Source organism: Odontesthes bonariensis, chromosome 18 (genome assembly GCF_027942865.1).
Source record: "Odontesthes bonariensis isolate fOdoBon6 chromosome 18, fOdoBon6.hap1, whole genome shotgun sequence".
NCBI classification, from domain to species: domain Eukaryota; kingdom Metazoa; phylum Chordata; class Actinopteri; order Atheriniformes; family Atherinopsidae; genus Odontesthes; species Odontesthes bonariensis.
This window is the reverse complement of record NC_134523.1, coordinates 26,452,306-26,478,198: the sequence shown is the minus strand read 5'-3', so window position 1 is coordinate 26,478,198 and position 25,893 is coordinate 26,452,306. Positions and strand designations below refer to the sequence as shown.

At 41.6% G+C, this 25,893-nt stretch overlaps 1 protein-coding gene across 2 annotated transcripts; it reads left to right on the top strand.

The window, feature by feature from the left end:
* The first annotated feature begins 482 nt into the window (after positions 1 to 482).
* Positions 483 to 24,064, top strand: sfpq (splicing factor proline/glutamine-rich). Of its 2 annotated transcripts, none has more exons than XM_075449154.1 (12): positions 483 to 1,462; positions 2,271 to 2,459; positions 2,564 to 2,865; positions 2,948 to 3,043; positions 3,723 to 3,919; positions 4,065 to 4,149; positions 4,292 to 4,403; positions 4,513 to 4,561; positions 6,115 to 6,212; positions 22,042 to 22,090; positions 23,759 to 23,869; positions 23,957 to 24,064. In XM_075449154.1, exons 1-10 carry the CDS (start codon positions 632 to 634, stop codon positions 22,066 to 22,068), a joined length of 1,986 nt encoding a protein of 661 aa, XP_075305269.1. In that variant the 5' UTR covers positions 483 to 631; the 3' UTR covers positions 22,069 to 22,090; positions 23,759 to 23,869; positions 23,957 to 24,064. The 2 variants fall into 2 exon arrangements, with proteins under 2 accessions (XP_075305269.1, XP_075305268.1); XM_075449153.1 differs by having other exon boundaries at positions 9,326 to 22,090.
* Positions 24,065 to 25,893: the final 1,829 nt, after the last annotated feature.

The window sequence follows — 25,893 nt, the reverse complement described above, 5'->3', positions numbered from 1 at the left end:
AAGTAAAAAATGCCCTTTAATAGTAAGGAAACTGGACTGAAACCCCTCAGTAAAAATTATAGTAGCATACCTTTAATACTTGTTGAGCTATCTAAGGACGGAAGTGAGAACAAATAAATGCAGTTATTGTACAGTTGGCTGCAATTACACATTGTTTTTAAAATATATGTTGGGTTCCTGTTTGTATCCATGTTAACCGGAGCCCTGCAGACTAAGTACCCACAAGGTCACACCAGAGAAATGATAGGAAGCACATTTATTCTCCTGGTAATTAAGGTCAACATTTTAAATATGAGGTAACCTCTGTAAACGGGTTTGTAACCTGATTAATTATTCACCAATGTGTTCTAATGTTAAAGATGTAGAGATGTTCAGAGATTACTGGGGCAATGATTGACGCCTTTAAAAAACAACACTGACTCCGCCTCCTAAGCAGTGAACCAATCAGCGGCGTCGGGAGGAGCAGGGTGGAGTTTGTTGTTTCTTCCCCAGAAAGAAAGGAACGCTAGTGCCCAGCCGTTGGTCGCCATTTTGAGGTCTTCCAAAAAGCTGTGAGAGACGATTTTAACGCAGCAAACCTTTAATAGTAATAATTTAAATTTAATAATAATACTCGTCGATCAAAGGATCAATGTCTCGATTTCACAATAATCGTGGCGGTCTTGGAATGAATAATTTCCAACCCCGAAGAGGTGGAGGAGGGCCCGGTGGCCCGATGCGTGGTGGGTTAATGCCAAACCCTCATTTCAGGAACCATCCTTTCCAGAATGTCAACCAAAATCGGAGGGGACACAATAATAATAACAACTTCAACAAACCGCAGAACCAAGGACCACAGAACAGTCCACAGAAGTCGCAACAGAATCAATCGATGCCCATCATTCCCGCACCTAGCCCCGGCCCGGCCCTCACGATGAAAGGCCCGATGCAGCAGGAGCAGCAGAAACCGACACCGCCACAGCCCCAACAGGAGCAGCCGAAACCGGCACAGCAGGAGCAGGAACCACAGAAGCCGAGCACCCCTGCGCCTCAGCCGAAGATCCAGTCACCGCCGCCAAAGCCAAACGTGACCACCCCTCAGCCCAACCAGGCAAACCAGAACCAGCAGCTCAAGAGTCCGGCTGGAAATGCTAACGGACAGCAGCAGAAGCAGCAACCCCCCCAGCAGAGCCCCAAGCCCGTTGCCCAGCAGGCCCCTAAGCCTAGTCCCCAACAGGCACCGAAACCTGGACCCCAGCATGGACAGAAGCCTGCTCCCCAGCAGAGCCCGAAGCCTAGTCCCCAGCAGGGCCAAAGACCAGGTTTCCAGCAGGGCCAGAAGTCCGGTTATAATCAGGGCCAAAGGCCCGGTCCCCAACAAGGCCACAGGGGAGGAGGGCCCCCACAAGGCAACAGATCATCCTCCAATCCATCGAAACATGAAGACAGCGGTGCAGCGGAGTCAGAAATGAGCCAAGAGAAGGTCAGTTTTATTACTTTTTACCCATTTTCTCCGGCGTAATCGCGTCGACAGCAACTGTTAGCTAACACGAACAGTGCGTTCGATATCATGTGCAGTGCATCCCATGCGGACGGAGTTAGTCGATATCGCTTGTGTGATAGCGGTAGCTTTCTGCAGTAGCCTACGGCGGCAGTCGTGGTGAATAAACTCAACGCATCCGTATCTTGTTGGCTTTGGTCGGCAGCCATCTTATGGACGATGGCGCAATTTACAGATAGTATATTTAGTATTGACTTCTTTTTAGTGTATTACTTTTGACTATTGTTTAACTTTACTCAAGGGCTGTCAATGTGTTGTGACGCAAACTAAATATATATATCTCTCTAAAAAAAAAAAAATTGTCGGCACACAAAGCATGTGGGGGATGGGTGGTGAGAACCCACGTTTCACTTAAAAATAATTATTTCTTTAATTAAAAATAATATGCTTTCATAACATGGATCATTTTACTTTGTGATATATTGATTGTGAGTAAGTCGCACATTTAAAACAATTGCTTTAAAGGAAAAAGATGAATTAATTCAGCAAGATTATTTTCATTCGTCAATAAGAACATTAACAAACTGCTAATGAAATAAATAAACCCAATGTATAATAGGTGGACACAATGGAATTATTATGTCTGGAAGAAAACAACATAATTGTGGGGAAACTTGACTTTGACATAATACATTGTATCTTTAATCCTTTAGTGTTTTTAAGTGCTTTTGTTTGTTTGTTTTTGTGGCAAGATATTCTCAAGCTAAGTTTCAGTTTTGTTGTTCAACAGGCATTCATGGCAACATTATCCATGCTGTTGAAGCCCGGGGAGAAGTCCTACACACAGAGGTGCCGTTTGTTTGTTGGTAATCTGCCCAATGATATCTCAGAGGACGATTTCAGGAGGATGTTCTCAAAATATGGAGAGCCCTCTGAGGTCTTCATCAACAAAGGCAAAGGCTTTGGTTTCATCCGCCTGGTAAGACATGACATGCCTTTTCTAAATCAGTTTATCTAACCAGATCAGCTGTGTGTTACAGCTTGGACACCTTCCTCTGATCACTGTATTCTGTTCTGTTGCAGGAGTCCAGAGCGCTGGCAGAGATTGCTAAAGCAGAGCTGGATGACACTCCAATAAAAGGCAGACCTTTGCGTGTTCGGTTTGCTACACACTCTGCAGCGCTGTCTGTGAAGAATCTGTCTCCATTTGTGTCCAATGAGCTGTTAGAGGAAGCTTTCTCACAGTTCGGGATGGTTGAGAGGTCCGTCGTTGTTGTCGATGATCGCGGCCGCTCCGCTGGCAGGGGCATTGTTGAGTTTGCTTCGAGGTCAGCTGCCAAGAAGGCCCTGGATCGTTGCAACGATGGCGTCTTCCTCCTCACCACGTAAGTTAGTTTTGTCAGTGTAGATGTGGACGATTGTAAAAAGATCTCTTGACATCTTATTTTCAATTGATTGTTGTTTTAGGTCGCCTCGTCCTGTTGTTGTTGAGCCTCTGGAGCAGTATGATTGTGAAGATGGTCTGCCAGAGAAATTGGCACAAAAGAATCCCAGATATCAAGCGTAAGCATGTCAATTTTATCTTAATTATTTCATACAGTTTACATTACATAAGAGCCAATTAATTAAAGCTACAGATGGGTGATTAAATGGCCTAACAACTATGATATATTTTCATTGTAATGCAACTCAATACATTGATTAGATGATTTTAGATTAGCCATGGGGGATGATGGCTTTTCTTAGCCAAACTATATTAAATTAATCAGAAAAAAAAAATTCTTTGGTAGAAAAATTCAATTGATATGAAAAACAAACAACCAAACTAATATAAATTAGTTGGAATAGATAAGATGCTGGCCTCATAACAGAAACCTCTTTAACTTAATGTTTATCTGCTTTAATTGCATATTAAATACTTGATTAGACCAATGAATCATGTAGTCAGAAGGTGGTGTAAGCACAGCTGGTATTCAATTCAAAATTTATTTGTATAGCACATTAACCACATTAAAACCTCAACTCGTAGAAAGCCAGAGAAAAGAAGATGTTTTCAGTCTGGATTTTGTATTCATTAACGAGAACCTTTTCACGGCAGTATATGGGAGAAAAATATGGAATTTGGAAAAGTTTACCCAATCGGGACTGTTGGAAGCACTCATGCGCGTGTGATTGTGTTTTAAACACCCCATACAAGTTATGTTATGTTGGCCTAACATTCCATATCCCATGAATCATTTAGGGAGCGTGAGCAGCCCCCTCGCTTTGCACGTCCAGGCACTTTTGAGTTTGAGTACTCCAAACGTTGGAAGTCCCTCGATGAAATGGAGAAGCAGCAGAGGCAGCAGGTGGAGAAGAACATGCTCGAAGCCCGAGAGAAGCTGGAGAGTGAGATGGAGGATGCTTACCACGAGCATCAGGCCAATATGCTCCGGCAAGGTGTGTTTTGTTGTCACTGGCCTGTTTGGATGAGTTGGATGCCTTTAGCTGTTTAATGTTGTTATTAATGAAAACATGTTGTTCATGGACACCGAATTGCTCAGTTTCCATGATTTTAACGCAGATATTTAATGTTTTCCTGCAGAACTGCTGAGACGACAGGAGGAGCTGAGGCGCATGGAGGAGGTGCACAGCCAAGAGATGCAGAAGAGGAAGGAAATGCAGCTCAGGTACTTTAATTCATCATCGCTCTGTGGTCTACATCACGGTTAATGCAGAGCACATACCTTACTCGTCCGGCAGTATGACTTTAACCTACCTGAGACGTTTAAATCGTTCTTCTGGATCTTGACGTCTTTTTCTGAAAAACAGACAAGAGGAAGAACGACGCAGACGAGAAGAGGAGATGCTTCGGAAGAGGGAGATGGAAGAACAGATGCGGCGCCAGCGCGAGGAGAACTACAGGATGGGCAACTTCATTGATGTGAGTTCAACTTCACGCTGAGTTCTTACGACACAAGTCAATAAACAGAGATGGCTGATATTTGTTTGGCCGAACTTAACCAAAGTATTTTATGGTCTAATAATTACAGAGGGACAGAGAAATGAGAATGCATGCTGGTGGAGCTTTGGGAATGGGTGGTAAGTTTATTTATTTAAATTTTATTTCTGTATTCAACCTTTACAGGAGTCTGTAATATAATTATCTGCTCATCATCACCCTTTAAGGCATTTCATATAACCGGATGGCCACGTGTTACATCACAACGATTTAAAAATGGTCGGAATAATCACGGAGAAATATTTGGCCTTAAAGCTGAAGAACTTTAAGAGATTTTGTTTTGGAAAAAGATGAAAATGTACAAATGTTTACTGTGTGAATTTAAACTTTGAGATTAAAGATATACACAGTATATCTGTAATATACAGTATACAAGCGGAAGCAGTGCAACATATAAGAAATGACCAAATTAATTCATAATCAAGATGAAAATGAAACTAGGATGAGTTTTTGTAACTCACTGAATAATTATTACGTCACATATAAACTTAATGAAATGACTGCAAATAAGAGCAGAAAGAAAGAAGTTGGCGCAAGAGAGAGCTTCAGTGCACGTAAATCTATTCAAATTGATAGAAAAACGGCTTCTTTTTTTTTTTTTGTCCAATGGGAGCCCGTTTTGATAGAAAGTGGTGAATATCTGGGGTTCTCATTGGTTTAGAGAACGAAGGACAGTTAAATCCACCAGTGAGAGAAGGTGTGCATGCTGCCTTTGTTGACAGATGGAAAACTGTAAATCCCAAACCCCACCACAAACACGAAAGATATATTTTACATTAAAAGAAAAACTTAATTTATATAAAAATAATTTCTGTTTGTGATTCAGTTGTTGAAGAATCAATAAAACGTGTGACGCAGCCACAGAAGGGTTAAGATGAACTTTTATTTTATTTGCATCTGTCACTGGGGGCTAAATAATACCACTGCTTCTCCCTCACTATGGAGCCACAACTTGCATCTAAAAACCACCAGACAGGCATCTGATCTGTACAAAATGAGTGAGGCAACATGTATGTATATTAGGGCTGGGCGAGTTAACTTGTTAATTATTCAACGTCGATAAATATTTTATTGAGTATTAACGCAGGTTTTATGTGTGTAGCTAACCGGCGCTACTTCCTGTTATACTTATTTCAACATAAAAGCACGCATTTCAAAATAAATTAAAAAAAAACTCCTGCATTTACAGCCAAGTTGAATTGTCTTCTCACCGTAGTAGTTCCAGTCTAAAATATCCCTTAAAGGCAAAACACACAACTGATAGCAGCAAGTCGCTCAAGGAAACGGACAGTGGAGCGAGGCTTCTACATAAAAACTACAGAAAGATGCTGATGTTAAAAGTGTGTTTGCACAACAAATGTTATGGCACTTTCATTCATATGGCAGCACATTTAAAATAAAACTAAATGCTAAAAGCTATACACTACTTTTGGATTCATTTTTGGATTTTGCGTACAAATGCGATTAATCGTGATTAATCAGGGAAATCGTGATTAATTAGATTAAATATTTTAATCGTTGCCCAGCCCTAATGTAAATCTAATTTAAATGGGCTTACTGTGGAGCACCTTTGGTGTTTGCTTGATGTGCTTCCAGTGCCGTACGCGTCCTTGACTTGCTGTGTTTTTGTTAGACATGTCCTTTGGTGGAGCCAACCAGAAGTTCGCAGGAATTGGCTTTGAGAATCAGCAGGGAATGGGATCCTCTTCTGGGGGCCTGAACAACGAAATGGTAACGTATCCCACTTTGGGAAGATCAGTAGTGAATGTAGTTCATGTTTTGGCTTTCCTTTCGGCGGGGAAGACTCCCAGCTGCTTTTAAACACGGAAGGCCGGCAGGCCGAGCAAGATGGGGAGGGTACGAGTGGGTTCATTCACAGCTGTCTTTGGAAAGTTTGCTGGTTGTTGAATGAGTCAGATGTACGGCCTGATAACGTTTCAGTGGCAAGCCACGCCCCCTCAGTTACCCTCAAACCTAGTCTTACTCCACCTACAAAAACCGTCAGGCTGCACTAAACCATCAGACGCCGCTCCTCAGTGTGTTTCTGACAGCTGTAGACAAACCTCTGTCGATCTGCTCACTCTGATGATGGCGTCTGTGTAGTAGAGTGCTATTGCAAGCCCTGTCTCTTGTGAGCTGGACAGGCACTTTTCTCCTGACTGACAGCAGAGTGGTGTATACCAGTGTTTCTTTTTTTTGTTCCCAACTGTTATAAACTATGCCTTCACTCTCATGCACCATTTATTTGAACAGGAAAACAGGCTCCGTGTATTTTTGGGTGGAAGTGTGGAATCTGGTGTAATGCACCTTTTTTTTATTTTAAAAAGACCTGAAGTCAGGCTGTACTTCAACGTCTACACCTTTTACATTATGTTCATTGCAACTGAGCGTTTCTGATGCTTTTAGTGCAGTGTGACGGTATGAAACCTTTAATTTCCATCTGAATAAATTTGTCATCCTCAAGCATTAATTGATGGGGGCCGGAGCTGTATTTGTGGCTATTTGTTCTTAAGATAATTTACCCGAACGTTGGACTGAATCATGTTTTCTTGGTAGAATTTTTAGCAGGTTTGTTTCTGGATTTCAGAATCTAAAGTATTTATGTTTCAGCTCCTCAAACAAAAGTGGTGCACGTTTGAGTTTAAAGCACTGTGGAGATGTTTACAGAAAGCTTTTTCTTTTTAAATGAAAGGCTGTGGTTTTTATTTCCCTGCCACTTTAAACATGTTGGTAATGTTGATTTTTGTATCTTTTAAAATTGCCACTCACTTTTTTTTTTTTTTTTTTTTTTAATGTCTTCGCTCATGTGAAGTAGAATGAACGCGCAGTTCAGTCGTGTAGCTTTGAGATGCACCGATTCTGTGCATTCTGGGTCAAATTAAACCGTCTCTGGGCTGAAGGGTTCATCATGACATAAGCATTCACCCCGCAGCCGCACCAGCAGCGTCGTGGTGTTAAATTGTTTACCAACAATCACTGAATTTAGTTGCTTAAGCTCTTTAGTGGACAACAGCTGTGCTAAATGGAGGCTGTTCCTTAAGCACACAGTTAAATTCAGCTCAGAGGCACCAGAAATGTACAAAACAATCCATGTTTGTGTCGTGTATTTCGTCTAAAGAAGAAGCCAAATTAGTCCAATGAATCGCTCGGCGATGAGCTTTAAGATGTAGGAGGAAACAAGCAGGATTAAAAGCATTCGAACACTATCTGCACTGTCGAATGTTGGGTAAATGTGGGTTAAAAATGTCTCTGCTGTACCTTCAGTTCCTGCCAGAGCAAACATGGAGGTCAGGGGTTAGATCCTCTAAAGATTTACAGTTTATTTCACTGCCTTTTTACACGTGTACACAGGAACTGTTTATGCAGCACAGCGGCTGCTTGTTTTTAACTGTCATGTTGGATACAATTTAACTTTGTGTTGGATTTTGTTGGTGTAGAAACACTTTGTCCACCAACACAGCACTTTATAGTGAGATATATCAATCAGGAAAGATTTAAGAGAACATCCTGCACTGGAAAAAAATGCCCCTCCAAAAATAAGTAAAAAAACAGCAAATACAAGACATTTTTGCTTGAAATAAGCAAAAAATCTGCCAATGGAACTAGTGAAAATCGGCTTGTCAAGATTTCTTGAAATAAGATGTGATATTTGGGACTTTTGAGATAAAAGTGATCTTGAAATTAGCTTAAAAACCTCTTCAAATGTAAAAAAAAAAGAAGCTTGTTTCATGTGAAATATGACTCAAAACAAGTCCCAATATCTGGCTGAAATGGTACTTGTTAGGCAATTGTGTCTTATATCAAGTGTAATGAGATACTCAATGAGACAAATATACTTGGTAAGATTTAGATTTTTTTCCAGTGTGTAAGCTGGTGCTCTTCGTTAATTGATATCCGGAAGGTTGCTTTCATTTAATAGTTCTTTGAAAGATCAGAATCTCTCTCTTTTTTTTTTTTTTTAAATCGGTGCATCTCCAAAGTTACTAAGAATAATGTAGATTAGATCCACTTTGACAACTTTTAATACTCTTAATTAAAAATGAAGTCGAGCTGATGTTCTGAGCTTAATTTTGTTTGTTTTTTAGGCCTCGTTTTATTAGTCGGAGCTGGTTTCCTTCAGATTTTTTTTGGCTTTTCATGTGGACTTTCCCCACTATTGGTTCCACAAACTCCAGTAAAGCCTATAGTTCTTACAGTCCATTGCTTACCTTCTTATTTGGAAGTATTTGTCCCGTTTCTGTCGATGCCTTCACATCATAGGTTTCCCAATGGCTGGTTGGCCATTTTCTACACTTTCATGACAAATTTTACACAATTGCATCAAATTTTAAGAGTTTATCAAAGTCAGTTTGAGTTTCAGTTGCATTATTCCTATTATTTTTATACATTTCGAGAGAAATACTAATGCCGGCTGAAACGAATTGTGAATAAATGTATTTATTCTCATATTTTGTTACTGGCTGCCATATATAAATGAAAAGCAACACGTAGATGTAGCGTTAACTGATGTTCGGCCCGATGAACAATCCGGCCTTTAGGATAGTGTTGGCATGCACTGGATCAAGGACCATGCTAGGTAGGCACTGACTAACGAAAGCATTACCCTCTCTTCCTTTTCCGTATGTAACCTGTGGCACCTGTGGACCTTCTATTGGAACGAACCGTTTCTTCGGATGTGTCTCCTGCTGGTTGTTTTGTAAACCTGCTCACGATAAAACAAACCATACATATTTTTTTATTTTTTTTTATTTTTTTTTAATGCACCTCCACATGGACATGAACTTTGTGCTCGCGCACTGACGCCATCCCATAACTTATTCCCCCTCCTATCTGACCCCCCACAGCGCAATGAGCGCTTCGCCCAGGGCGCTCCGAGGGGCATGGGTCCTGGTACCGCCGGGTTCGGCAGGGTCCGCGAGGAGTTTGATGGTCCTCTTAAGAAACCCCGTTTTTAAAACGCTGCTCTTTGATGCCTCCAGCAGCACCATTTTGTATAGATTCTCCTACAAGAACATTTTGAGTCACATTTGTGGTATTTAAGTTGAAAATGTTGCATCGTTTTAGCCAGGCAATTTACTCATTTTATGACTTAGTCAATATTTTCATTTTTTTATTTTGTATTGTCCTTAGTGAGGAAAGCGGGGTCACCCTGGTGTGATCCAGTTGTTCTTTCAGACCATGTATCTTTTTCGTTCTCGATGTATTATGCTCTGTGAGTCGCCGTGAAGTGATAACTGTAACCTTTTGAACCTCCCATGGCTGTGTTTTGTGCCACACATTTGGAGTTAAAGCATGTACAATAATAAAGACAAACTGGTTCCATCAGGACACACTTTTAACATTATTTCCTAAAGCTGAACTTTTTCATTTTGGAAACCACTTTGAGTCTTTTAGGGTTCTATGTGTCGTCTTTCAGTCCTGCGTCTCCAAAAGGAATCCCTGTCCTTCGCGTCTTTGATTCATTTCCATCAGATTCAGATGATTGACATCCGTCGTTCATGTTAATTTCTAATGAAGTGCTGCGGTGTTGGTAGATATTGAGAATGCGAGACTCTTTAATGTTGGACATCATTGTGAAACCTGTTCTGTCTGTTAATAAGTAGAACTACTCCCTCCGAGTTGATGTCTTCGTTCTTTCTATTATCGGTGTAAAGTGATGCTTCAGGACAGCAGCTGTACCACACATAGAACCTTAAAGACTGGATTAGTTTATGACTGTTTCTCCAACAATCGTCTCCTCACAAACGCGTGCACGGATCACAGAAGTGTGTCCACGTTTTGAGGAGTTGACTACGTTCACATGCAGTTCAGTGTACACAGAAAAGAGAGAAAGATTAACTACCGTTTAATCACATTTAAACCAACTGAAATCATGCGATATTGAAGCCAGATTCACTCCTTAATGGATGCGTTCAGCTTTGTACGTTCAGTAAAGTTTTCCTGTTTCTTTTGTCTTAAAGTCAGAAACTGGGGCTGAAAATCACTTGAAGCATTTCCAGACTGCCGCTCTGCTCTAATAAAATCGGGATTTTTATTTTTTTAATTACCACAGCTTAGATGTCGTCTGTGCGGTGACTTCAGCCGTACTTGCATGTACCACGATCTCCCACAGAGGAAGTCTGGAAGGTTTCCTCACAAAGTTTACGGCGTCACGGTTTCTCGGATCCTCTCCTGTGCACGTATGCTGGGACACGGACGGCGGTCGGTTAAATGGCCAAGTTGAGCTGTAACTAGCTTGACTTACCTGTTCTGACAGGCTCATGGTCGGGGTCAGATGCCACCCCCCCCTCAGTATGTGTCGGCCAGGTGGAAACAGGTCTTCTGCTATCCATTAGCTTCTTGGCACCTACTTCCTGACTGATTTTTGCCTTCCTGTCCTGCATGTAAACGTAGTCGGTATCACTTGTTTGACTGAAACTTAGAAGGTAGATGCTAAAGTGAAAGCTTGAAGGTCCATATCATGACTCAACGATTTATTTTGGACTTGAGGGTCAGATTTGAAGGAATGACTGAGGAGCTAAAGCTAAAATGCCTTGGATGTCTTCTCCGGATGAAGACGGTCCGCTTTACGTTTACCAAAAAACCACCAACAAATGGTTAATCTCTCTAAAAAAATAATAATAAAAAAAAAGTCTAATTTGAGATCTTTTAAGAATAATTGTACTTTTGCCTTTTCTGATCAGTCTCACACTCGCTCTGCTTGTTAACTGGTAAATGTAGTTGGAAAAGCAGAAGAATAATCAACCTACACACATTTTATTTTACTTGTTTGTGTTGATCCTGACAGAAAACGTGTAACCCGGACTCTGTTTAACCGTGGCTTGGGTTACCTTGAGTTTCCAGGTTTTTGAACGGGTCAGATGGTGCTCAAACTTGAGTGGGATTCATCAATAGACTGTGCTGCTTATTTTTTATGTTCTGAATCTGTTTCACAGAAATAATGTGTGTAAACCAGCCACATGGCGCCGAGAAGCTCCCTCAGCATCTCTTTTGTAGTCGGCCATCTTTGAAAGGGTGCTGGTACCTTTGACAGCAAACAGGATGTCATTAATGGGGTTTCTTTCTACAGAACCAGCATTTTATTAGCTTTTCAGCACACGGCCAATTTTTAGATGGATTATAAGAATCCACAAACTACTGAAAGAAAACGCAACACTTGATATTTTGATATTGCACATCCAGAAACTGTCACCAAGTGAACTTCCATGACTAATAGGTTGATTCTGATTCAGCTCATGGGTAAAACTTTGAATTAATTCAATGTTGTTTAGGCTTTTACTTTAAGTTAGTTCTGCTCTTTGTCTGATTTCACATTTTTTTCTGCTCAACAAAAGATGTCTGTACTCCCTGAGCAGTATTTTCAGCATCCTCTGAGACCTTTTTAATCAGTTGTTTGGTGCCGAGGCGCAGCCTGAAAAGTGAGTGTAAGTAATGTTGTAATCCTGAGATTAACCACATTTCATTAAATGTGTCCTGAAGCCTCATCTTGTTCAGCTTTTATTGGTAGTTTTGGACTTCTTCATAAAGTCATATTTTTATTTGATTTTTGATGATTCATTTTCTTTTTATAATCTTAAATTTGGTGTTTTTTGTGTTGAAGACGGACCAGTAAATTGGTTTCTGCTCGTCTATTTCTTGGCTATCACTCAGTGAACTCTATGAAGGGTTGTATCCTGAGTATTTTTTCTTTAACGTTTAACTAAATATTAAAAAACTGCAAAGACGAGGCAGTGTGTCAGTCATCACACTAAAGACTTATTGATCACCTGCTAATGTATGCCACACTAAATCTAATTAAATGGTAACAGTTTGATCCAGAGGGTCTCCTCTCCATCTCGTGGCATCGGATAACCACGCAGAAAAAGGCCAAAACGGAGGGACGCCTGTCCTCGGATTCATGTCGTCATAGTAACGGATATTCAGAGGGTTTTCCTCTCAAATGTTACGTGTGTTTGTGTTGTCTACATTTTTATTTTTTTCCTTTTAACAGGTCTGACCAGCTTTAAAGAGTTTGGACTGTGGAGTAAGTTGTGGCGATGTAGCGTGAACACAGGAATGCTTTCGCTAAGAAACGCAAACGCTGGACTTGTGGAAGAGACTTTAGTGAGTTTCACATTGTGCTCGGGATTTAAACCGGGATGGATGGTAGTTTGTGGTCAGGTCAAGTCTGACTAATGCAGGTCTGTAGTTTTCTTCATGCAGTAGAACCTTTGTCACCTCCCACAGTTTGAACCCGCACAGGTAAAACTCAGGTAAATATTATTTTTTTATGGTAAGAACATAACTTATTTCTAACGTGGCCACATGTTGGGAGTCTGCTGTGGTTTTTATCACTTAAAGCCAGAAGTTTCCTCTTTGTTTTCTCTAAATTTAGGCACTTTTTTTTTTATTTTGAGCAGATTTTAATAGATTCTGCAGCCATTGAAGTGAGAGTTGGAGGGATATCCTTTACTCTCTTTAGTTAAAGGAGCCATGGCATGAAAATAAATGGAGGCTTTTATATATTTTATAGGCAGTTTTTTCCCCAAAATTCTGCCTTGGTGCAGAATTATAGCCAGTCCCAAAAATGAGCTTTCCTTAGGATCCTCAGAATGAGCTGTTTAGGGTCTGCAGCTTTAAATGCAAATTAGGAGGAGAGAGGCGAGGCAAAGATGCTAGCGACTAAAACTAGCGAAACCTGTTAAAATGAGCTTACTTTGACAATATGACGAACTAGTAGGTGAACAACTTTCCTAACACAGTCAAACATCAAGCAAGTGCTACACAAGACACAGCAAGACGACAAAAAGGCGTGCGTGAAGGGGAAAGCAGGAGTGAGGATTTTGACTTTCTCAGCTGATTGCTCTGGTTTGCAAAGATGCACGTAGCGCGAGTCATTTCAATCAGGGGAAAGGCAGATATCGTGCGCGCCATAACACCAACAGCAGGACGGCTATCAAAACAACAAATAAGTACACAACACTCGCGTTACAGTAAATGAGGTGTCCACTTGCATACCTCATGCTAGTTACCGTTACATTAGCGACAGTGACCGAGCTATTAGCTGCAGAGCTAACGACAAAGACAGACTGACCGTTTGGACTCTGGAACCATGAATGAATCATTATCCTGATGAAATGCACTGAATTTGCGGATTCATTGTTCTTCGGGAAGCTTGAAGTAGGGGGTTTTGGTCTAAAATGAGCGAGCTAACCATCTCATGGGCATGCAAACACCTCCAACAGCCCAGTTGGCAGATATAATAGCTTGCAGATGCTATTAGCTGCATAGCTAACGATACAGACACTTTCTTGTGGTAACAAGCTATGTAACTATACTGTACATACAGGAAAGCAACACAATTATAGAGCGTTAAATTACTTACTTGTCCGAGGTGTGTAGTTGGGCCAAAGATAGTTGGTACTGATCCAGGGTTAATTTGGCCAAAGAGCTGTGGGGGGGCATGTCAGTCTTGGCATAGCCATATATGGGCTCTGGGGGTAAATAACCTCGACGTCACATGAGGCAGCTTTCCGATCAGGCCATCTGCATGGTCACATTACCAAAGGCGGAGAATAATTTCCATTGCATGGTTTCGGTCTATCGTCATTTTTAGCCACCGCAGGCAGGCTAGGGGAACTCATATTAATGTTAAACAACCGTAAAAAGTGAAAATTTCATGCCATGGCTCCTTTAAATAACACAATTTACTCCCTTTGTGGGAAAGGAAATCACCCTGGTTCCCCCCCAGCATCAAAGCTCTGATGGAACGGTGCTGTTTTACTGATAGACCTGAACCAGAAGAAGCAAAGTTGCCATTTCTGAACTCTTCTCCTGTTTTTCCTGAAGCTCTTCATGTTGTGAAGTTTAGCAGCGCAGCACCGACTGCGGTTACCTTTTAATAAACTGGTTGTTTGGGCAGTTTTGTGCTTGAAGATCCTGAATGAAATGAGTTTTTGTCGTAAAGTAGGAAGAGACGCCATGGCAAGCAGGTATGTTTAAACAGAAAAAGCTTTGTTTGAAGGTAACGAAACATCCTTTTTTAAAAAAATTTAACTAGAAAATATGAATATATGTTTTGTTTTAGCTTAGACTGACTCCAGAAGGAACCATCATGCACGTTAGTCTGAACTCGTCTCATTGACCAAAGTATAAATTTAAATCTTGTAATGTTATGTCTGTGTGTTGGTGTTGTATACAATTTGTTTTTCCTTAACAGGTTTGACCATCTTTTAAGATGTTGGGACTAAGAAAAGGAACTTTCCGAACCAAGAAATTCAAACTCTTTAGCTTCTCTTGGAGCGGTTTTGTTAGCGTCACGGTGGAGGACCAGATTTTGAAAAGATGATTTGTGTTCATGGAGGCTTTAAATCTTTGACTGTAGCTGAAGGTTCAGTCTTTTTTTCACCCTAAATAACAGTACTGCCGAAGCAAAATTAGGCTAACGCTCATGAACTGGACCTTTTTTTTTTTCTTTTATATATAAGCTTATTTTGAGACTCCACAACAGAATGAATTTAATCAACATTTAAAACAGCCATTTTTAATCTTATCTAATTGAATTTTAAGTAGTTTATTTCACAAATTTGGCTTCTGGCCATAATGAAAGCAATATAATCAAAATTAAATGCTAATTGTGCTGCTTTCTGCCATTTTGTTGTAACTCCAGAGCTCCTTTCCTTTATAGTTTTAGGCTCTTTTGTATTTATCAGACAGGAATCTTGTCATAATTGAGCAGCACTTCCTCCTCTGCCTGAAACCAGCAGTTTCAGCTCCTGTCGCTCTCTCTCGTGGCTCCTGTTGTCCTCTGATTGGCCTTTTTTTTTTTTTTTTTTTTTTTTTTTTTAACATGAAACTCTGGCCAAAGTTTTCTGTTCTTAGACATGTTTAGTCAACATTTGTCGTACTGACAACCATAATTGCAGATGTTCACACGCTGTGATTGAACTAATGGGTGCTTACCTTTTTATTTTGTTCTCTGCCTCGCCCAGTACATCCAACAGGGTCGAGATGTCCTGCATCCTCTCATTGTGACCTAGATCTAAAATTTAAACCTTGACTTTCTCTTATTAACCACTCCGTCAAACACGAGTGATTCAAACTAAGCCAAGTAAATAAATTTTCCCTTTTAAAGTCAAAAGAAAATGAGTCGCAGTCCAGCTTAAAGGAAATGTAGCTTTTTTTAAACTAACTATTTGGATTGAATTGAGTGAGTTATTGATGTTATTAAACTGTGAAACTTTGACTCAGATGGTGGATGATCCAGCTGAGATTACATTTCAGAGTGAGGGAGAATCTGCAGTCAGCGACATGTCTGTACCTCCAGCTCTCTGAAAATTACCACCTGAGAAGTGAGTTTGGTGTTGGAGATGATCCTCGACTCTGAAAGAAATCCGTGTCTCACTGACCGTTGTTACTCTTTTAGCTTCAGTTAAGCTCTCTGACCATACTGTCAGCTTTTAACTAAATTAACCCGTCAGGTGCAGCTCCACTGTGTACGCAGCCATAGTATGAGGTCGCTAACTTGACCATTTCTTCTTCTAATTATTCCCACAGTCATACAAGTAAACAGCCATGTTCTGCAAATTCTGGTGTCTATGAAAGATGGACAGTTAGCTAATGATCAGATGTGCAGCTGCATCTGCTTCCAGAACAGTTAGCTAATGATCAGATACGTGCAGCTGCATCTGCTTCCAGAACAGTTAGCTAATGATCAGATACGCAGCTACATCTGCTTCCAGAACATTTAGCTAATGATCAGATACGCAGCTACCTCTGCTTCCAGAACAGTTAGCTAATGATCAGATACGCAGCTGCATCTGCTTCCAGAACATTTGGCTAATGATCAGATACGCAGCTACATCTGCTTCCAGAACATTTAGCTAATGATCAGATACGCAGCTACAGCTGCTTCCAGAACATTTAGCTAATGATCAGATACGCAGCTGCATCTGCTTCCAGAACAGTTAGCTAATGATCAGATACGCAGCTGCATCTGCTTCCAGAACATTTGGCTAATGATCAGATACGCAGCTGCATCTGCTTCCAGAACATTTAGCTAATGATCAGATACGCAGCTACATCTGCTTTCAGAACAGTTGGCTAATAGTCAGATGTGCAGCTGCATCTGCTTCCAGAACATTTAGCTAATGATCAGATGTGCAGCTGCATCTGCTTCCATAACATTTAGCTAATAATCAGATACGCAGCTGCATCCAGAACAGTTAGCTAATGATCAGAGACGCAGCTACATGGACCGCCAGAACATTTAGCTAATGATCAGATACGCAGCTGCATCTGCTTCCAGAACATTTAGCTAATAATCAGATATGCAGCTGCATGGACTTCCAGAACAGTTAGCTAATAATCAGATACGCAGCTGCATCTGCTTCCAGAACATTTAGCTAATAATCAGATATGCAGCTGCATGGACTTCCAGAACATTTAGCTAATAATCAGATACGCAGCTGCATCTGCTTCCAGAACATTTAGCTAATAATCAGATATGCAGCTGCATCTGCTTCCAGAACATTTAGCTAATAATCAGATATGCAGCTGCATGGACTTCCAGAACATTTAGCTAATAATCAGATATGCAGCTGCATCTGCTTCCAGAACATTTAGCTAATAATCAGATATGCAGCTGCATGGACTTCCAGAACAGTTAGCTAATGATCAGAGATGCAGCTACATGGAGCGACTCGCTCAGATCAGCCACCCGGCTTCACACCGGGAATGTGGCAGGTGTGCTGAGCTGCTGCGTCGTGGCCGTATGTTTGGAACCAGACGACCGACTCCTCCTGCAGCGCAGCAGCTGCCTGCACATCTGTTTTTAAACCTCTAATAATGCCCATAAATACCTTTTTTAAGACCTCTATGATAGATCTGAAGGTGCTAACGTTGCCCAGCTGTAACTTGAGAGCTGTAACGTGCAACTTCTGAAATTAGCTGAAGATCATTTCTGATCATAAATCGTCATCGCAAACAGGTAAGCAGTACTTTTAATGTTTTAATGAGATGTTTGCTGCACACTGAAACTGCAGTGGAAAGTAAATTGTTGCGGATATGAAGACCAACGGATGTTTTTACTCAGCCGGTGTGGACGCTCTCATCTGTTAAAAGCCGTAACGCTCCTGGTGTGAAGCCGGTATATAATGAACTGTTGTGGTTGATCACCTCCCAAGCATTGGGGGGGGGGAGGGCCTCACCTTTAAATCCTCACTCCACTGCGTCATGGAGCTCTGATTTCAGACCAGCTCTGGAAAAACCACCTGAACAGAAAATCCAAAAAGTCCAAAACGAAACCGTCCAACTCCACAGTCATAGTTCTGTCTTTTAACACATTTTAAAGCAACCACTTTCTAACATGTTTCCATGTGAATATTTGGACTTACTGTCATGGATTTGTTCATCTGTGGTGGACGACACGTAATGTAGAAATAAAAACGACGGAGGCCTGAAGTCTCGATGCTTACAAGCAGAAGTTTTTACACTCAGTGACATTAACTGTGCGACTGATGTCCAGCAGCAGACACACTCTCACCCGCCATCACTGAGTAGAAATGAAACTTAAAGCTGTAACAATGACCCTATTTATCCAAGCTGTTTAATTCTTAAAGTTTACCTTTCTGTGATGGAGTGTCTGGATGGGGGGGGACCCCCGTTTTTGTCAGGGGTGTAACGGTTCATGAACTTAGTTGTGGACAGATAATTATGCGTGAAACCAGATTTTTGGGGGCTTCTGACTGAGCTGTTTGTGCTGCACCGAGGAGCTCGTAGCGTGGGAGGAGACGCTGAGAAACGCTGTCGTAGCTCATGATTAAGAAGTCTCCCGGGTTCACGTGGCAGCGTGGCGCCCCCCTGAACTTAATTGTTGAAGGAACCCTCACTTTTCCTTTTTAAAATAGAAACAAACCAGGGTAATGATGGCAGATAAACCAGGGTTAGCGGGCCTGGCCGTAAAAATTTTCTGGTAATTTCCAGGGTTTGTGAACCTGGGTCAACGGCTAACGTCCACACCAAAGACTGAGCATCTACACAGCTCTGAACTTTGTGTACCGGTACACTCCTACAAGATGAACCCCCCCCCAGCATGTGTAAAAACCATCCCGAGGCAGGAGCCCCCACGCACCTTACGTTTGCTGTGTCTGTGTGGTTGAGTGTTTGTCTTGGAGTACATGAGGTGCGTTAGCTGCTGTCAGCCAGCCTGTCAAAGACGGGCTGCCCCCAGTCCTCAGTAGATGCTCTTCTCTGCAGTTGGGTTACATTGACGATGAGTAGTTCTGCAGAAGTCAGTGGACAGTAAAGCCTGGACTTGTTTGCACTGCAGCCAGAGGTATGCTTACACAGATCCGCTGAACGAGCAAGGTAAGTGTCCCATCCATGTTTCTGACACAAGATGAACCGTTGTCCCTTAACTTCTCTCTGTGCTCTCTGTCGCTGCTCAGTGACTCGTGCAGGGCTTCTGGCATCACACTTTCAAAGAATGGCATCACAGTGCAGAACTCTGTTGTTGAACCTTTTTGTGTGTGGAAGCTGTGTGTAGCTCTTACAGTGTGAGTGTGTCTGTGGTACTTTTGGCTTCTGTGTGCGTGCAACAAAATAACCGAACGGCGGAGCCGCTGGTGCCGGCGTGTGGAAGCTGTTCCGCTGTGATTTTTACCTTCACGACTCCAGGAACGCTGGGACAACCAGACGTGTTAGTCGTTTTCTTTTCCTTTGTGCATCCTGTGCCGACTTCTTCTTTTACTGGAAACATTTTGTCATATTTAACTTGTGATTAGATATGAAAACAGGCAGGTTCTGTGCTCACACCAAGTGTTTTTCCACTTTAACCCACAAGAACCTGGACCCATTTCTACTTAGATAAAAATTAAGGGGGTCATAACACAGACTAAATAGAACCACATAGACCACATAGAACACATTTCTGACATTTTTTTTTTTCCAAAATGCCACCCCCCACTGTCACATTGGGCGTTTAGAACCTGGATAATTTCTCCATCAAGGAAAATTATGGGGGACATAAAACAGACTATATAGAACACATTTTTGTCATTTTTCTCAAAAATAACACTCCCTAGTGTCAAAGATGTGTCAATGGGTGTAAAATGGTTTGAATCTTTCCTTTAGCAAAAACAAGCCATTTAAATTTAGCTAGCTCTGCCCGTAGTGGTAACCTGGCACACAGACATCTTGGAAATGTTATTATGGGAAGACTAAATCACATGACCTGTCACATGACCCACCAGGATGTTAAGTATGGGTCACTCTGTTAATTCATGAGTTGAAATCAAGGATAAAGTTTTTCATGGAATTTTCCAGAACATTTAAAGGGCGTGTGCCACCTGTGTCACGGTGGGTTCTTATGGGTTAATGCTGCAGCAAAGCTTCATCCTGCCCTTTTTTTTTTTACTGTGGGCAGATATAATGGAGTCAGAATTAGTTGAACTTGTTGGGTTATTGGATACTTGATCACCAATAAGAGTCGCCACATGATGCTGTTCTGTATTCAGGAGAAAAGGATCATTAAACTAAAGCCAGGTGGTTGTATGTGTGAGTTAACACGCGGTTAGACTTCAGATTGTCCCTTTATTCCCCTGCACAGTGCAGCAAAGATAATAAAAAGAGTGTTTAAACTTCACTGAACATAAAGTTCAATAGTTTTTAACAATACAAAGGTATCAGGTTGGTAGAATTATGGGAAAATAGCTGAAATTTGTTTGAAATTAAACCTCTGACCAAACATGTAAGAGTTCCGGTGAATTTAAGCAGTTTAACTGAAGAACGATGACGTCTGCTTCTGTCAGGATGAAGGTCGACTCACACTTAGACCTCCAGGAGGGGTTTCCTTTATTTTTCTGTCCAACACGGTGAATCTGCATCTATAGACCTGCGTATGTGCTCTGTATTCAGACCCGACACTCACAGTGAATTGGAACGCAGCAGCAGCTTTTATACAGCCGCCAAACAGTTTGAGCAACATCTTTAAGATCTGTAAAATGTTGCAGCCTTCTCACCAAACCTTTCCTACTCTCTGGGTCTGGTTCTTTACCAAAATGACCCTGAATTTAGAGGCATTTATGTGTCTGGACTCTCTGACTTTAGTCTGTTCAGAACATTTCACTCTGAGCTTCTGCTCTGCTGTTAAGATAAGAAGAAAGAAAAAGCGGCTTTTTCTAACTGTTGTTGGACCGGTTCAGTGAACATTTGTAAATCTACTGCAGTGCAAACAGTTTATTTCTGACTGAAATGATCATGATAAAAGTTGTTGGGTTTTGTTTGCACCTCTCCCTTCTGGTTCTACCTGTCAGGTGTGTGTGAAACTGTAAACGGTGACCGTGGTGGTTCTGGGTGGGAATGTGTTCGGTGTTAAAGGGGGAAATGACTCGGGTGGGACTGTAAAAGGAAGGAAAAATGCTGCTCTGTACTCTGATCCTTTCACCACATCCTCCATAGTTACTCTGACTTTGTGTGTTTGACGGCAGTTTGTTTATATTTTTGGATTTTTTTTATTTATTTATTTTTTTTCTTTCTCTGTTGACCAACACGTTTATTTCTGTTCGGGCAGACTGAACGGCCCACTAAGCTCCACACAGATTGATGCAGTCGGCAGAGAAAGACCTGATTTTTCAGTAAACCAGAGCTTAACCGCAGTGACGCTCCGGTGCATAACGAGCAGATCTTTGATCATTTGCTGGTGCTTTAACATCTTTTTAAAAGCAGATTAAACCTTTTTTTGGAGTCCAGCTGAGCAGAAGTCCCTGTTTGTTGCAGGAAGAGTCAGTCATAGCTCTGTTTGTTGTCCTCTGTCTCCTCTCAGTACATCAGTTTGTTTTTCTTTTATTTTTACACATAAATGATGAGTTCTACTGGCGACCGGTCGGATTTTCTCAGAAACTTTTCATGGGAGTTGTCTGAGTTGTGAAGGGTTCCCCTCGCGGTCCGAGGACCCCGGAGGCTGCCGATGTATCCGTCTGCACTGTGATCCATTTTCTAACACATTACTCCGCTTTGATTGGCCAACATGTTACGTTCTTCCTGTCTGAGTGTGATGCCAGAATGATCCTTTTGTTCTGCCGTGGTCCCGTCTAAAAGGGCCCAAAGTCTGAGCCTGAGCACGTTCCTCTGTGCCGGGTTACGGTGTAGCTCTGTGTGCGTCAGTACCGCAGTAAAACCCCGATGTGTCACTATGAAGTCGACCTTCACAAGTTGCTCCAGAATCATCTTTCCCGCCTGCTGACGACTTCCAACACATTTGAACGCTGTTGTCACAAATTTGTGTCTTCGTCTCTGCAGTTTCTAAAATCTGAATCCACCTCAGGGGTACCGAGATGTGACCCGATAACATACAGCTCATGCAACACGTGTACCTCTCATCACGCTGACACACATTAACACGTAATGCATGTCCACATAACCTCATAGCTCTGTTTTTTCTCTTTGAGTATCCAGTCATTTCCTGCACAAACACGTTCAGCTCATTCTGGTATAAGAGTGGTAACCTCTGACCGTGATGGCTTTAAAGTGACTCTGCAGCCCGACCCACTGCCCGACTCTCATTGTTTGTTTCTCGCCGCAGGAGCGCCGACCGATGGCAGGAGGCTGAGAGTCGGCTCCAAACAACCACGGTAAGACCGCCGTCTGAATGTGAGATGTAAATGTACTTTACTTATACAGCCCTTTACAGACAATCCTTACGGTGTACCAAAGTGCTTTACAGCAGGTAATAAATAAAGAGAAGAAGAAGTAAAAACAATAAAAGAACAGTGAAAGCAATAAAATACAACAAAATCGATTAATATAAAAGTGTCATCATGCTACTGGGTATTAAAGCCATCCTAAATAAGTAGGTTTTTAGCCTAGATCTGAAGAGGCCCAGGTCAGAAATAAGACGCAGCTGGACGGGGGGCTTATTCCAGAGCCTGGGGGCAGCTTTGGGAAAAGGCTCGCTCACCCCAGGGTTTGCATTCTGACCTGGGCACTTCCAGCAGAAACTGATCTGTTGACCTCAGAGCTCTACCAGGACTGTTAAAAGCTCAGATAAATACGATGGGGCGAGGCCGTTAAGAGCTGTGACCAGAATAGATGTAAAAAATGTAAACGTGTTCACGTTTCCTCCCTTTAAAGACAATGACTGTGTTCGAAACCGTCTACTACATACTACATGCTTCCATACTACATAATCATCGATCAGTATGCATTTCGCTCCTGCCCGAGCCGAAATCAGCCGGCCTGAAGCCGATTTCTCTTAAGCTCTAAACTCTGTAAACTTTAGCAACATTTGAAATATTTTCATTCGAGAAAGTAGTCGTTTAGATCCCCAACGTGTTGAAAACCTGACAAAATACCGGCTATTTACAATTTTGTTCCCACGAATTTGGCGCTACTAAAGCTAGCCGCAGTGAGCAACGCACTTCCGGTTATTTTCACAAAATAAAATACCCGTTGCCTTTTATCATAGGGAAAGCCATTACGATACAATTGGTGCTTTTGTTTTGAAAACAGGAAGTAAACCTACCCAGGATGTAGCTAGCTTGAAACTGCCGTTTTGACAGGAAATGACGATCGGCGACGATCACGTTACGTTGCATCTTGGGTAGTTTGAGTATGAGTAGTAACCTCATGATGCATACCCAACATTTCGGAGAATCTAGAATGCATCCGGGAACTTTAAAAAAAAAAAAAAGTTAAAGTTAGTAGGAGTAGTGGCAGTAGTAGAAGTATGCGGTTTCGAACACAGCCTTAGTTTCAAGTCTCTGACTAAAGTTCTTACCGCGTCACCATTTTAAAACCACAACTAGATTTTTGAGATTATTTCCCATCATGCACCTGGTGGAAATGAAGTCAGATGATGAGCAGCTTTTAGCCACAGCTGCATCTTTAGGTGCAGATGAAACATGGTGGAAACATTCCTGCTGTTGTCATAATGAAGTTGGTTTCTCCTCCTTTTGTTCGGTTCCTCTGTGCCGCAGCTTCCTGTTTGGAAGCGCCGTCGGTCAGCAGCTCGATGTTGTAACTCCACAATGTTAGAAAGGCCGCCTTAAATAAGCATGGAATGAGTTTTCTCATCACGGGAGCACCACAACTCTGAGATTCTTCATTCTCACACTGAAAACTGAGACTTAAAGTCGTGTAGTTTATGTCCTGCTTGACTGAGACCCGGTTCTGTTTCGACCCGGCGACCCGGTGCTGGTCCGTTTATGATGAACGGATCTGAATACTGTCCGGATCTGGACTGCATCAGCTGTTTCTCAGTCGAGTAACGGCGGTCCTGTTCTTCGTTTCTGTTTCTGCAGGTAAAATGAAGACTGAGAAAATACCAGAGCCGCAGGAGACCCGTCGCCGTGACGCCCGGATCGCCGCCGTGTTCACGAGTTCGCAGTTCAACTGTCACATGGATGTAAAATGTGAGCGAGCCAACATTTATCGGCTTAAAGACGAGGCTGAAAACCTCCGAATGAGATCTGAGCGAGACGATCTGTGTTGTTCCGCAGGTGGTGATGAAGCGCCTGGGCGCGTCCTGCAGAGGGCGCCGCCGCCAGCCATAGGACGCCGCCGCTGCTTTCTCTTTGTTTTAATGAGAATAAACGATACAAACCAGAGTTTTGTTTTGATTTTTCTTTGACTGTTTAACACATTTGAACTAAAGCAGTTCGAGCCTGTCGGTTCTTCATCTGGTGACGATTTTCTGAAACCGTTTCTGAGCAGCTGAAGCGCCACCGACCCGCCTGCCTCGCCGCCTGCAGTCCAGTTACAGTTGAGGCTAAAGGTGCAGGGTTTCCGATGCTGGAACACTCTTGTATCCCGAGTGTTGGCTGTCAACCCCGGAGGAGGTCCAGTCCGGGCACCGTAAGACGATCCGAAGGAGCTCGCCGGCACGAGACGATGTGGATCGGGTTCGTGTCGTCTGAGCCGAGCCGCGGCCTGGAAGTAAAACGCACCCGAAGGTCTGTGAGGTTCTCAACATGGCGCCCAAACACCTGAATGTGCAGAAGCTTTGTTTTTGAGTCGGTTAACACAGTAAAAACGGATCAATAAATCAAACTAAAGTTTAAGATTTTGCAAAAAGAAAAAAACTAAATGTTAAATAGTCCAAAAAGCCCTTTAAAATGAAAATTTATGTAAAATCGTTTCATTTGAGCAGTAGGAGTAAAACAATTTGTTATATTAAAGCAGCTGTGAATTAATGATTTTAAAAACTAGCATCTAATAACTTTTTATATGCAAATAAAGTAAAATATATTTAACTTCCTGTTTGTGTTTAATTTTAAAATTTTTTCTTTTATTATAAATTATTCCAGTTAAAGGTTAAAACCAATAAACAGATTTTATTTATTTTTTCGTTTTTGTTGCATTTAAAAAAATAATAATAATAATAATCTTTCTGGAAATAAGAAATTCCATAAACTTTAAGACATTTGAATTATTTTATCCTCCAGGTTGTGACTTCATTAAATATGAAAACACAGCTCATTCAGGAGGGGTGCTGTGACTTTTGCTATTAAATAGATTAATAGATTACTTTGATTAATTTTAAATTTAAAGCTGTAAGATGATTGGACGATCCTTGATTTGTGGGCGGAGACTGTTTGCAGCCTTCTAACAGGCTGAATGTTTACTGAAGATGACCGATGCAACAAAACTTCACTTTAAAAATAAAAGTGCTGTTTAACCACTTTAAATTCTCCAATCATCATCTTACCTTTTGAATACTTAATTTACCACAAAGACCAATACAAAAAAACTGTGTTTAGCACTTTGATTTATAAACGTAACTAGTTTAAAATCCTTGATAATTCTTGATTTGTGGGTTTTTTGGGGACCTTTTTGCAGCATGATTCAGTGTTCCTGCAGGTTTAGTGTCACATAAGGCAGGCGCAGTAATAATATCCATTAAGATGTGAATATAAAAGTCATTTCTAGTTGTTCTTTAGACGTTATAGTCTGTTTTTTACTGGTTTAAAGCCATTATTTGTGGTTATGAAGCAGTGAAATGATGATGGAATCACCTGGTCCAGGACACAGTGGTTTAAAACCCTGCTGCAGCGTTCATTCTAACGTCGAATTCTCTTTATTTTCTGCAAACCGAGTTGCATTCATTCATCAGCAGCATGTTGTGCAAGAACAGATTTATCTAGTGAAGCAAGTTTTCATGCAGTTTGGGGGGAAAATATGCTTTCTGCAGAGGAAAGGCGCCGTGTTCAGAGAGCAGCTGTTTAAAAGCTTCTGATCAGCAGCGAGCAGGTAGATGAAGCTGGATGAAGCTCCCAGGAAACTCTGGGTGGCTTCACTTTAATAAGACTTCAAATAAGTTTATTAATTGATTATATTCTGCATTCTCTCCAAAGTAACGAATGTAATTAAGTAAAGGTGGAAGTGATGTGATAGTCTGATGATTTGGGTGACCAGGACCCGATGAGGGATCTCTGCT

Coding starts and splice junctions, on each gene's coding strand:
- sfpq (XM_075449153.1), top strand. CDS start 632: ATGTCTCGATTTCACAATAATCGTGGCGGTCTTGGAATGAATAATTTC. Junction 2,460..2,563: donor GCTTTGGTTTCATCCGCCTG/GTAAGACATGAC, acceptor GTTCTGTTGCAG/GAGTCCAGAGCGCTGGCAGA. Junction 4,562..6,114: donor TGGAGCTTTGGGAATGGGTG/GTAAGTTTATTT, acceptor TGTTTTTGTTAG/ACATGTCCTTTGGTGGAGCC.